The 13,061-nt window shown below is 47.3% G+C and overlaps 1 protein-coding gene across 3 annotated transcripts in view; it reads right to left on the bottom strand.

Annotated features, from left to right (window-relative positions):
* ZW10 (zw10 kinetochore protein) overlaps positions 1-13,061 on the bottom strand; it is a 172,578-nt gene that overhangs the window by 96,306 nt on the left and 63,211 nt on the right. For 2 of the 3 annotated variants that reach the window (XM_078682353.1, XM_078682352.1), the window contains exons 5-6: positions 12,294-12,453; positions 7,881-8,039 (exon numbers count right to left, since the gene is read on the bottom strand). In XM_078682353.1, the coding sequence (XP_078538479.1) occupies positions 7,881-8,039; positions 12,294-12,453 (319 nt within the window). The remainder of the gene's footprint in view (positions 1-7,880; positions 8,040-12,293; positions 12,454-13,061) is intronic. The other variant, XM_078682354.1, reaches the window with a different exon arrangement.

Genomic DNA, 13,061 nt, shown 5'->3' with positions numbered 1-13,061 from the left:
CCAACCTCACACAATGGATATCCCACAGCGCTGACGAATTAGCACCCTTGAAAAACAATCAAACCAAACAAGGTAGCAAAAAAGCCCCCTGGTTCAATGATGACCTTAAGAAATCCAAGAAGATCTGTCGCACCCTCGAGAAAGCCTGGCGAAAAAACCCAACCACAGACAACCTAGCCACCCTCAAGAACGCCACCCGAAAACACCACCAACTGATCCGATCCACCAAGAAATCAGCATTCAAGGATCGACTCAACAACGCCCACAACAGCAAAGAACTATTCAACATCGTCAAAGAGTTTACCAACCCCACCGCCGGCACCAACGACATCACTCCCTCCCAAGACCTCTGCGACTCTCTAGCCTCGTTCTTCCACAACAAAATCGCTGACATACATAACCGCTTTGAAGACCAGTCCTCCCCACCCACCTCCGAACTAAAATCCTCCTCCAACAACCTTTGTGCCTGGAACCAAATCACCACTGAAGACACCATCATCCTAATGAACACCATCCACTCAGGTTCGCCAACCGACCCATGCCCCCACCACATTTTCAACAAATCAGACTCCATTATCGCACCCCATCTCCGAGACGTCATCAACTGCTCACTTAACTCCGCTACCTTCCCGGAAAGCTGGAAACATGCTGAACTCAGCGCCCTAATGAAGAAACCCACAGCAGACCCCACTGAACTTAAGAACTACCGCCCCATTTCGCTCTTCCCATCCCCTGCAAAAGTCATCGAAAAAGCCGTCAACAATCAGCTCGCCGCCTTCCTCGAATCCAACAAAGCCCTCGACCCTTCTCAGTCCGGCTTCAGAGCCAAACACAGCACCGAGACCGCCCTCATCGCAGCAACTGACGACATTCGAACTCTACTGGAAAACGGAGAAACAGCTGCCCTCGTCCTACTTGACCTCTCCGCAGCCTTCGACACAGTCTGTCATAGCACCCTTATACAACGCCTCAGCAACGTCGGAATACAAGGAAAAGCACTGGACTGCATCATCTCGTTCCTCGCCGGAAGAACGCAGAGAGTCCGCCTCCCCCCTTTTAGATCAGAGGCCACCGAAGTCACCTGCGGTGTACCACAAGGATCTTCACGGAGTCCCACCCTCTTCAACGTATACATGAGTCCCCTCGCATCCATCGCGCGCCAACACAACCTCAACATCATCTCCTACGCAGACGACACCCAGTTGATCCTCTCCCTCACCAAAGACCCAAACACCGCCAAAACCAACCTACACGAAGGGATGAAAGAAGTAGCCGAATGGATGAAGAACAGCCGTTTAAAACTGAACTTGGACAAAACGGAAGTCCTCATCTTAGGATCATCCCCCTCCGCCTGGGACGACTCATGGTGGCCACCAGCCCTGGGAACCGCACCCATACCGACAGACCACGCACGTAACCTGGGCTTCATCCTGGACTCCTCCCTCTCAATGACCAGACAAGTCAACGCCGTCTCATCATCTTGCTTCAACATCCTACGTATGCTCAAAAAAATCTTCCGTTGGATCCCCATCGAAACAAGAAAGACTGTCACCCATGAACTGGTCACAAGCCGACTGGACTATGGAAACACCCTCTACGCCGGATCCACAGCCAAACTACAGAAAAAACTCCAACGCATCCAAAACGCCTCGGCCAGACTCATCCTAGACATCCCCCGCCAAGCTCACATTTCCGGTCACCTGAAAGACCTCCACTGGCTCCCCGTCAACAAGAGAATAACGTTCCGCCTCCTCACCCACGCACACAAAGCCCTCTACAACCAAGGACCAGAATTCCTCAACACGCGCCTGTCCTTTTACACCCCCACCCGCCAACTACGATCGGCCAATCAAGCCCTCGCCACAATTCCACGCATCCAAAGATCCACCATGGGGGGAAGATCCTTCTCCTACTTAGCGGCCAAGACCTGGAATTCTCTCCCTACCCACCTCCACCTTACACAGAACCACCTCTCCTTCAGAAAACAACTAAAAACTTGGATATTCGATAAGTAAAGTCCCCCCTCCCTCAAGCGCCTTGAGACCCTCTGGGTGAGTAGTGCGCTATACAAATTTTTAAACTTAAACTTAAACTTAACTTAAACGTAGTGGTTGCTGGACGAGCGGGAACTGAAAGGACACCATGACTGGAGAGTGGTCTGATAAGGATGCGGTGAGGATCTCGGTGTCAGTCGCAAGCGCCTGCAGCGGGGTGGAGCTAAGGAAGTAGTCTTTTCTGGCATACGTTTTATGAGCCCCTGAATAGTAAGTGTTGGCCCGACTGAGGGTGAAAGTGGCGCCACAGATCAGTGAGTCCCAAAGCCCGGTTACGGGCCAGCCCAGCCTGAGAAAGAGCCCCAACCTGGGTTGTGCGCGGACAAGAACGGTCGGTAAGATTGTCAAACACTAGGTTCAGGTCCGCCCCCCAGCAGCAGGCGTCGTTCAGTGTTAGCCGTCGCCTCAGTGAGTGCTGTGTGGAAGAATTTGTCTTGTCAATCATTCGGGGCGTAAACGGACCCCACTATAAGGGAAACCCCTGCTACTAGAAACTGGTATGTAAGCAAGCGGCCCTTAATCTCGGCTTCCTTTTGGAGTACTCTGCCCTGAAAGGAGCGGGAGACTAGGATGGCAACCCCCGCGGAATTAGTAGCGTTAGAGGAGAACATTTGCCTGGGAAAAGCACGGGACTTCATTCTATCTGTGGCTGACTGTTCCAGGTAATGGAGAACCACCCTGCGTTTGATGGGGTTATTGAGGCCTCGAACATTGAGTGTTAGGATCTTAAGTGGTTTATGTGGCATCTAGAGCGTGAAAGGAGAACTGGCTAGACCATACCCAACAGAAGCCTCTCCGGTGTACATAGCTGGGGAAAAAGGATCGCAGCTCGCTGCTGGTATGGTCAACTGTCTGGAAAGGAGGACGAGGGGTACCAGCTCCAAAACAACCCAAATAAATCTAATAAAGGAACATCCCCAACCCTCCCTAACCCAAAAACAGTTCGAACAAATACAATCAGTAAAGACAGTCCGTCGTCCCAGGACGACTGGTCAATCAACCAGTTAGGGTCCATAGTGAGGCCACCCGGAATCAGCAGGGATGCATTAAGAGGGTCCAGTACAGGAAAAACTCTGCGTCTCTCACTTGGCAGTGAAGCTCTCTCCAGCAAGAGCCTCCGTGGCTGCGGTCAGTGCTGCCTGTTGGCTTCTAGCGATTTCTGATTTTGGGGGGTCTCCGAGGACGTCGTCTTTTGCCCTGTTGTTGCCATACCGATGGGGGATCTCGGGCCCGGAGGCGGCACTGCTGTCATCATCTTATTCGCTTGGCAGCGCTAGGCCCAGTAGGCGGCAAGAGTCTACTAAAGAATGGAGTTTGCCATCATAACGAAAGATCATGCGAAATGGATGCCCCCAGGTGTACAAGATCCCCTGTTGCCGAAGATGTTCAGTCACGGGGCGAAACTGCAGGCACCGGTGTAGCGTGATCAGGGCTAGGTCTTGGTACAGTATTGGGGAATGTCCCTGAAAAGAGATGGGGTGGAGAGCTCTTGCCTTTGAGAGGATGATCTCTTTGGTTTTAAAGTCCTGGACGCACACCAGGATTTCTGCCAATGGAGCGTTGGGGCCTCGGGGCGGTCCCACTCTGTGTGCTCTGTCCAGGATGATGTTATCCTCGTGGGAGTCCCCCAGTAGGTGCCGGAAGAGACCTTTTGTGAAGGTGAACAGGTCCCGAGTGTCGTCTGAGGTCTTTACACCACGGATCCGGATGTTGTGCCTTCGGGATCGGTTTTCAAGATCTTCCAGGTACGTCTGAATGTCCACATTCTGGTCCTGCAGTCGGATTACCTCCTGCTGGACCACTGTCAATTCAGTTACCGTGGTGTCGCTTTTCTCTTCGAGGGCGGCCACCTGCTCCCATACGCCATCTACATCCAGGCGAATTTCTATGATCTCCGCGGCAAATTCCTTTTCACCGATTGGATATCTTCCCTAAGAGTGAGGAACAGCGACTCCAAGAAGCCCTTCTTGGTGGGTTCGTCTCTAGCAGTCGTAGGGCGTTTCGAGGCTTCAGCTTCAGGAGCTGCGGTAGCCATGTTGGGGATGGATTGTGAGCGGCCGAAGATGTCTTTCAGGGGTTTCGCCTTGGTGTTCCTGGATTTGGACATGCTCCTCCGCCCCTCTCATGCGCACTCCGGGGTGGCGTCGGGGGGGGGGGGGGGGGGGGGTGTCAGTGGACCACCCCGAAGGACGTGAGCCGTTTGAAAAGAGGCGCCGGTCGCCCAGAGGGGCCGAAGGGGTCCTGGTATGAGTTTGCTGGGGCCCTCCTGCCTGTAGCAGTGTAGATATCTCAAATAGGTAGTGGGGCCTGCTCGCAATTCTTGGTGGCGCTACCGCCCACGTGCTCTCAGGTATTGCCTGAGTAAGCTGCTAGCCCCCAGTGTGGAGGGCAGGGGCAGGGCACTCGCCAGCAGATTGGGGTTTTTGGCTGGGGCGCTGCTCTCCCGGTGAGGTGTTATGGGGCATTCTGGAGTCCCCAAGGCAGATTTCACCCCCTCCCCAGTTCAGGGGGCGGTGCGTGCCTCGCCTACGGCCCCGAATGCAGCCTTCCTGTCGCCACGCTGCAGACGACTGTCCCGGTGCTGGGGGCGATTGCCGGGTGAATTACTGGTTTTGGGGCAGCCAGGAGAGGGATAGCTGGCCTCGATGGCCCAAAACGTGGACCACCGCGTTGTTGAAGCCTCCCCGCCCCAGGGAGGCTGGAACCGTCTCTCCGCTGGCTCGATGGGGTGCCTGTTTTTGCTCCCTCTGCCGGATTGTTGAGCTCGGCTCGGGTCCGTGCGGTCCGGGCTGGGTCCCGGAGTTGCCTCAAGCTGTTTTGTGCCTTGTAAGGGCCAGGCTACGCTGATCTGGGAGGCGGCGGGCAGGAGCTGAGGAAAGCGCGTCCTACCACGCAGCCATCTTGCCCCCCTCCCCCCCATCCCCCCCCTTTTAAAGCTATCACATTTTTGGAGTAGTTTCCATGCATTAGGTTTGCATGTTCCAGGCAGCAGTGGGCGATAGTGTAATGTCAACCGTGAAGAGTAAATAGTCTCTCGGTGAGTCTACCTGCCCAGGCACTCCCGGGATTTTAGAGTGCAGTTGATTTGGGAGGCTGGTGCACCAATCAATAACCAAAGCAGAACAGGATCCACTTCACTTTTCTCTATCATTTACTGTGGCATATAAGTTGGATAACAGCAAAAGTGTGTGAAGTGCATCTGTGTGAATAAGTAATAGAATTAAAAGACAGGGGCCTGAAACAGATCCCATTTTGAATGGGAGTTTGAGTGTGTCCCAATTAATCCTAGCCTGCTTTCCCTTCCAGGCCAAGTAACTCAGCTGTGTTTTTTAGTGCGTAAAAGAAAGCTTCGTTTAAAGTTATAGGAATATTTATGAAAGGTATAATAGTTTGGAAGGATTACCATTTTCTGTGAGCCATATACGCCTTGATAAGGAGAGTGGGAGGACGAGCCACCAGGTAATCTGCTCTGTGATCTTCGACAGTGTCACCTCATAGTTTTCCTGTAACCCTATTGCAGGTCTCTGTGCACCCATACTCCTAGATAATTAAGAGAGACCTTAAACTGCTCCAGGGGGAAGCCTAGGGTAAAATCCTTCACGCTGATCATTACAGGAAAGATTTGGGATTCCTGCCAGTTTATGGTTATGCCAGATATAGCACTGAACAGTATATATATATATATATATATATATATATATATATATATATATATATATATATATATATATATATATATATATATATATATATATATATATATATATATATATATATATATATATATATATATATATATATACCCTCATTACTGGGTTTAAGCAAGACACTTGGTCAAGCAGCTCAGATAAAGAGTCATGTCATTGGCATAAAGGAAAAAGTGTATATGCCAACTTGTATAGCATTAACACATACTCAGTCTGGTGTTGTTTCAGCTAAGATGTCAGAAACTCTAGAGCCAAAGCAAACAGGATGGGAGACTGGGGTCAACTCTGTCTGGGTATCCCGAGAAATGGGTATGGGCAATGCGATAATATTATTGATGTGAAGTTTGGCAGTCGGATTTGTATATAGCAGACAGATTCAATCTAAGAACTCTTTGGGCATTCCCTATCTTGGCAAGTATGTCAAACAAATACTCCCATTCAAGAGAGTCAAATGCTTTGGTGGTGTCAAAAAGTCAACCACTGCATCCAAGCCAGGATCCAGATCAAACAGCAGCTCAAAGATTTTGTGTAAATTGAGCTTTGTGGAGCAACTCGATACGAACCCATACTGATCTGGCCTAACAAAGACAGGCATTAGGAGTGACAACCAGTTAGCAGTGACTTTAGCAAGGTATTTCCCGTCACACCTAATCCGTGATAGGGGCTGATAGGACTCATTTATGGATGGCTTTTCTGGCTTCAATAGCATAACACGTAATGCCTCAAGTATAAAGGCAAAGAGATAGTGTTTGGCTCTGGCTTATTAAACACCGCAAGTAGATGTGGTGCTAAGATGGTAGCGTATCCTTTATAAAATTCAGTGGGCAGGCCATCCAGCCCTGGCACTTTACCCATTTGAAGCACAGCTATGACGGTTTTTTATCTCATCCAACTCAAAGGACTATACCAGAAATACTGTTTGAATATATCTCAGCTGCACAATGGCGGCATCATCTAGGAATTTGTTTATTAGGGCAAGTGAGCAAGTCATTTTGGAGGAGTAGGAAAAGTAATTTGAAAAGGCCATTATGATGCGTTCAGTCCAATTGATCAATGCACCTCTGTATACTCTATTCCTGTATGTAGTTGGCGCCATGGATGCTTTGTTAGACACCTGAGATTTTCCCGGCCTTTCACCCTCAGCTAACAGCCAGCAGAATGTATCCCTATACTTCCTTTCACCTTCAACCAGGTCTGCATAGTCTGCTAATTTAGATCTGATTTGTTCCAGCATCGGGCCCTTAAAACCCGCGGTCAGACAGCACTCAAGCTGTCGGATATCCTGTTCTAGTTTAGACACCTTAGTGTGTAATGCCTTGTGAACTTCATGTTGCTTAGATATACAGACCGCTATTATTGCTGCCTCGAAGGCTTCCCGCACAGTGCTCAATTAATCTATTGTACCCAGATTGTCCTTAAAGGTAGTTTTGGATTCCATTTTGCAATTCTTCATGGAATATACTGTCTGTTAAAAGTTCCTGCATTTAAGCACCATAGCCCTCTAAGCTGGAGAGGCTCTGACAGTGAGTTCTAGCAGTACTGGGGCATGGCCTGACATAGGGCGTGCTAAGTGTTGTACATCCTATTTACAGGTCTCACATCTGGTTTGATTCGTCAATAGTCCAATAGGCATTTCAAAGAAGAAAGATTTTGATTGAACCGCCAGTTAAAACTTATTTCAATGTATTTCTTTGTAACTGTATTCTTCAGCACCATCCAGCGCCATTATGTTGGTATACACCATTGCCAGAAGCACTTAGATATAAAAGAGGACTCCCACAAGGATGACATTAACCTAGTTCAGGATAATCTGTCATGTGTTCTGTAGAAGAAATGTGCAAGGTAAACAGAAGGGGCAAGTGGGTGATATGCCCTAGAGTCTGCACACTTACCTCAATTCACAGCACCATTAATGTTCATTAAGTTCTGCCCAGCTATAACTTTTGTAATCATTCATAAACATTGGATATTCGATATTAACAAAAGATGAATAAAACCTTACTGGCTTCCCACTGGGACTGTAACGTAACAGAACTGCTGCACCTTAAACTTTGAATTGTTCACATCCAGGTACTTGCAAATACAACAGCGTAACACTGTTCTGGTATAAAATACTTACTAAAGGATTTCAGTTTGGTATTGAGCTCCCCGAGGATAGCAAAAGCCTGGAGGACAGAACCCAAGTGCAGCCCCTTGCCATCCTCCTCCTCCTCTGTCTCTGACATCAGTGCAGACAGATGCAGCTCGGTCTTCACAAGAGACTCCAGGGTGATGAGCTCTGAGAGGGGCAAAAAGGGAACAAATGACACAAACAACGTAGGGCACTGACCAGGTCCCTAATGTCCAATGAAGGCCGTGGTCAGCCGCAAAGGGAACCTGTTTACACCTTACATCTTTGATGGATTGTGAGTGTTATTCTGCACTGCACTAACTCGGTAGCTGGCTAAATAGGTATGGTTATACTGGACAATGTGGGCAAGATCTCTTACAAACCTCTGAATAAGAACAAATGCCAAATCAATGGACATACAGAAAACAATGTGTCCATTATGTCAAGGAGCTAGGATGAATGACATTTTGATCTTGATACAAAGCATATGTTAATTTCATGGATACTGCACTCTACAATAGATTAATAAGGAGTTGTGAAAATGATTGTGCTAATACCCCACATGCGACCAAGGCGCATAATTAAAGGTTCAATAACTAAAACTCCAATTGTAACCAATTTATCTTCCCTAAAGCCAAGAAAAGGAGACCACGGTCGTGGGTAAATTGTTCCTTCGGTATAAATCTCCTCAATGTAGAATCACTTGGCCATTCTGAGAACAGTGGGTGCACCCTATAGAAGAATATGTATGTAACAGTACTCACTCTGGTTAAGAGGTTGCCTATGTTAATTACTGTTATGGTTCTCAGTTTTCAATTTTTAGACACAAATGCAGGTGTAAAATAATCAGTTTTCATTTTCTAAAACACAAACACGAAAATTAGATATTCCTTTAAGTGCCTAGGCATGCTTTCTAATCTGCCAGGTCTGCATCTCTTGCAGATTGACACCCTAGGGAGTTAAAAAAAAGATCGCCAAGTTGAGGCTCTACAATTCAAATTGTTTTCAGGGAATACATTCCTTTAGTCTTTATGGCTACTTAGCTCACTAAATCTCCCAGATACTGAATAGAACTTAATATAATAAAGGATCATGAAGGCAGTGGCGTAGCAAGGGGGCAGCCCTCCCAATCTAAATTGCAGCAGTCGAGGGGCAGCAAACGCAAGGATCGCCACGAACCCCCGCGCTCTTACCAGCGGCTGTCGCGAGACGGCAAACACAGGGACCGCCACTGAATGAAGGTCTAAGTCTAAAGGTAAAACCTTGGAACAGGACAAGATGGTAATCTATCCTTGCAGCGCAGCGACCTCCAGTGCTACAAATGACAGCTTTGTTCCTCTCTTTCTTTTTAACACCAACACCTAAAGCAGGAGCTTGACAATGACAAATTAGACTTTGAGGAACCCTTCCCGGCTTCAGTCCTGAACTGCTGGAAATCTTTCACATACAGAAAAACCTCTTGTGATCCTGGGAGGCCAACAGATGACAATCAACATCAATTGTTTAGTTGTATTTCTGACCTAGGTCATTTAAACAGTAGACAATTACTGGTTATGAAATCGAGTTCCATTAAAACTGTTGTAAAAATCTTACATTATGCAACGATGGAGAGAGTCAGGCTTTTCAAATAAACTGAATGATATCACAACTCAGTAAGAAGCAGACTGGGCAGGCTGACATCACAACTCCAGAGCAAAAAGAACTCTCCTCGTGGCATACAAATATATCACACAAATGTCAGTCACTGCTTCACATATAGTTGCACCGGGAGTCATTACACCGCAGTCAGTACAATGGGGGTACCTTTACATTACAGTCATTTACATTATGACTTTGCCGGTAAGTTTAATTTTAACATCAAGGAATATATCAATCTACATATATCTATGTATCTACACACACAAATCTATATATAGATCACATTTAAACATACAAAACCATAGAAATTCACCTCTTATAGATAGAGTTATATCAAGTGACTGTAACTCTTGCTCTAAGGTAACTATAACCCTCACCCCCCACCATGCACAGTTTTCACCTCAATAAAGTTACTGCAAATGTTATAGTGATAATATCAATGATGTTATCAAAGATGTCATGAGTGTTGTAATATCTGGGGTAATTAGCAGTGATTGGCGGCGGCATGAGTTATAGTTACCTTAGGGAACGAGATATAGTTATTTGATATAACTCTAACGAGTGAATTTCTATGGTTTTGTACGTTTAAAAGGTGAGCCCAACTATAACGTCCCTATAACCTTCTGTTTTTAAGTGAATTCCTAAGTTTTTTTTTAAATTCTATTTCCCAACGATAATGTCCCTGTAACCTTTGGGTTTTTCAGTGAATTTCTATGGTAATTTTAACGCAAGTAATTTATATTTCACTATGTTAATAAAATCTCCGCTGTGCACAGCCTTTAGCCGTGCGCAGTGGGAGTTAGCAGCAATCGGACAACGACCTATAACCACCCAATCCTGCAGCACACACGGCCTTTGGCCATGCATGGCAGGGGTTGGCCGCCTCAGGGCCCTGCTTTAAATAAATGGGGAGGGGGGCATGCAGCCCCCCTCCTCAGGCCGATTTAGGCCCCAGGGACCAAATCCAGATGGGCCAAGACTTAATTCAATGGGGAGGGGGGCTATGCGGCTACCATTCCCGGGCCGATTACAGCCCCGGAGGCCCCATTCCCTGGGGCCTAGCCATGTCTCCTGGGTGCCCCCAGGCCCCACAATGTGCTATGGGATCATGAGGGGAACCTCATGGTACCCGCTGGCCCAGCCGGCTCCTGACTCCTGAGGGAGCCATCACTGCTCACTCAAGGAGGGAGCTGCTTGAAATAGCACCTTCCTTCTTGCAAGAGCGATGTTTTCATCCATTTCCCTGCATGCATATTTGCGTGCAGGCAAACAGATTAAAACTCAGCTCTCTGAAGCCGGCTTAAACAGCTCCAGCTTGAAAACGCGATGTTATGTTTGCTTTTGCTTGGTGGGCACCTCTGGAGGTAGCAGGAGCCTGCTCTCGGGGTGACGGTCCAGAAGGCCATAAATGGCCATCCTCCATTGTAAAACTTTGCAACTGGGAGGTGGTGGTCCCTGGGTACACGGTCCGCGATGTACCCCCCTACATTAATTTGTTTCAGCACCAGGGAGGTGGTGGTCCCCAAAGTTGCGGGCTGATGGGGGCATGCAGGCCCTGGCATTCATTTTATGTTTTGCCCCAGGGAGGTTGCAGTTCCCAGGGTGTTGGCAGGCCCAGTGAGCCCACACACATATATATTTTTAAGCCCCCTGGGAGGAAGAAGTCCCTGGTGCTGTGGGGTTGGGGGCATGCGTGGCCCATCACACTTTAATGTAACTTGGTTTGCCCTGGGGAGTTGGAAGGCCCTGGAGGGCTCAGCGGGCCTGCCCACATACATATTTTATGTACAATATATACTAAGGGCCCCGAGGAGGTGGCACTCCCTTGGGGTTTCATAAGCCTCGTGCACCCCCTCCTCTATAATTCCTCATGCCCCTGGGGGCTAAACATTATGGAAAAGCAGAAGCCAGCGCTGGTTTTTGTTTTCTTCCCGCCAATCTTGTGCCCTTTGGGACTCCCTCCAAGAATCTTTGGGATTCTGTACTCTCTTTTTATTTTTTTACTTTTTTTGTGGGATTTGACAGAGTCTTACGAAGGCTGCCAACGCTTCCTGGTTAAAGTGTTAGCAGCCAATCACATTTCAGCACGGAGACTGTCGGATCCTCGGAGGATATGGGTCTCTATATATACAAATTTGGATTTCTTCAATATTTTCAAAACTACTTAACAGATTTACACCAATTCACAAAAAGATCACTTTCTGGACCAACAGCTACCTTTCTGTCAAATTTGGTGTAATTCAGCGGTATGGGCTGTAGTCATATCTAAATTCTCAATTGGAATTAACATGGGGGAAAAGTGTTTTGGGACTCCCATTTTTCTTGGCCACCGCTTGACTGATCACCACAAAGCTTTAAAGACAGTAGCTGAGGGGAGTTTCATTTTAGTTTTGAAAGTGTTGTGAGGATTCGTCAAACAAATCCAAAAAAACGCAAATGTACCCCAGCTCTCTCCTGGAAATTTCGGGGTGATCCGTCAAGTGGGACCCAAGAAAAAAGGAGGGTCAAAAAAGCAAATTTCCCCCTGCATTGTGCGAAGACTTCTTTAGGCAGTGCTCTCGCAAAAACTGCAGAACGTAAAGACACCAAATTTGCCAGGAACTAGATCTTTGTTCGCCGACTGTGCTTTGGTGTAAATCCGTTCAGTAGTTTTTGAGAAATGAAGGTTCAAAAATATTTGCATATCTGGACGGTTGGGTTCGAGGGACTCTTGCGAGTGGCTACCAAAGCCCTAGTATTTTGCCCTTCCAAATCAAGAACTAACCTAAGCAATAAGCTAGGTACCTTTGCCTGGAGGGACCTTCCAGGTAACCAACTGCTGCCACTCCTCCCCGAGGTGGCAGATTAGTTTATTCGTCTGAACAATCAGCTGAATGCGGAGGGCGTCCAGCAGTTTCAGTTCGCAGCCTTTCCTCGCCTTCAGCTGTTGCAGGCAAGCCTGTGCCTGGAAGGATAACGGGCAATGGTTAGCATGGCACCTTGATCATACAAAAACTCAGTTCTACAAAGGAGGGTACCTGACCTGCCATCATGGACTGATTTCCTTCTAACAAATTCACCACTTTCAATCTACCTATGAATTCGAAAGTGTTACAACTCAAGTTCGAGAGTTCCCATGGTTAATTCAGATTCAATAGGGTAAGTATTTAGATTTAACTCTGTCTCCTGTGCAGTGTTTCCTTGTCCTATAGTTAAACTGTTCTGGCCCAAACAATAAATAGCATGGTAACATTTCCTACATTAACAGTCCTTCCTAATTCACAAACTAATGAACAACAGCTGCAAATGTTATATTCAACTTGTGAACTGTAATCTCTAGAGCTCAGATGCGGCGTTTACAAGGCTTTGAATCTAATCTCATTAATTTACAACTCCAATTGCAAAAAAAAAAAAGACATTTTGAAAGCGAATGTTAAAGGTTTACATCCCTTGTCATAGCTGTGAAGTTGCTACTTTATGGTGTTAGCCAAGTGAATGGCAGTTTTGAAAACATGGTGGCCAGATATCCCCTCAAACAAAGCAACCAGGGGTTTCATCTTGCAGAAAGCAAAC

This window comes from Lissotriton helveticus, chromosome 3_1 (genome assembly GCF_964261635.1).
Source record: "Lissotriton helveticus chromosome 3_1, aLisHel1.1, whole genome shotgun sequence".
Taxonomy (NCBI): Eukaryota; Metazoa; Chordata; class Amphibia; order Caudata; family Salamandridae; genus Lissotriton; species Lissotriton helveticus.
The sequence above is the reverse complement of the archived record's forward strand: the minus strand, read 5'-3'. Positions and strand labels throughout refer to the sequence as shown.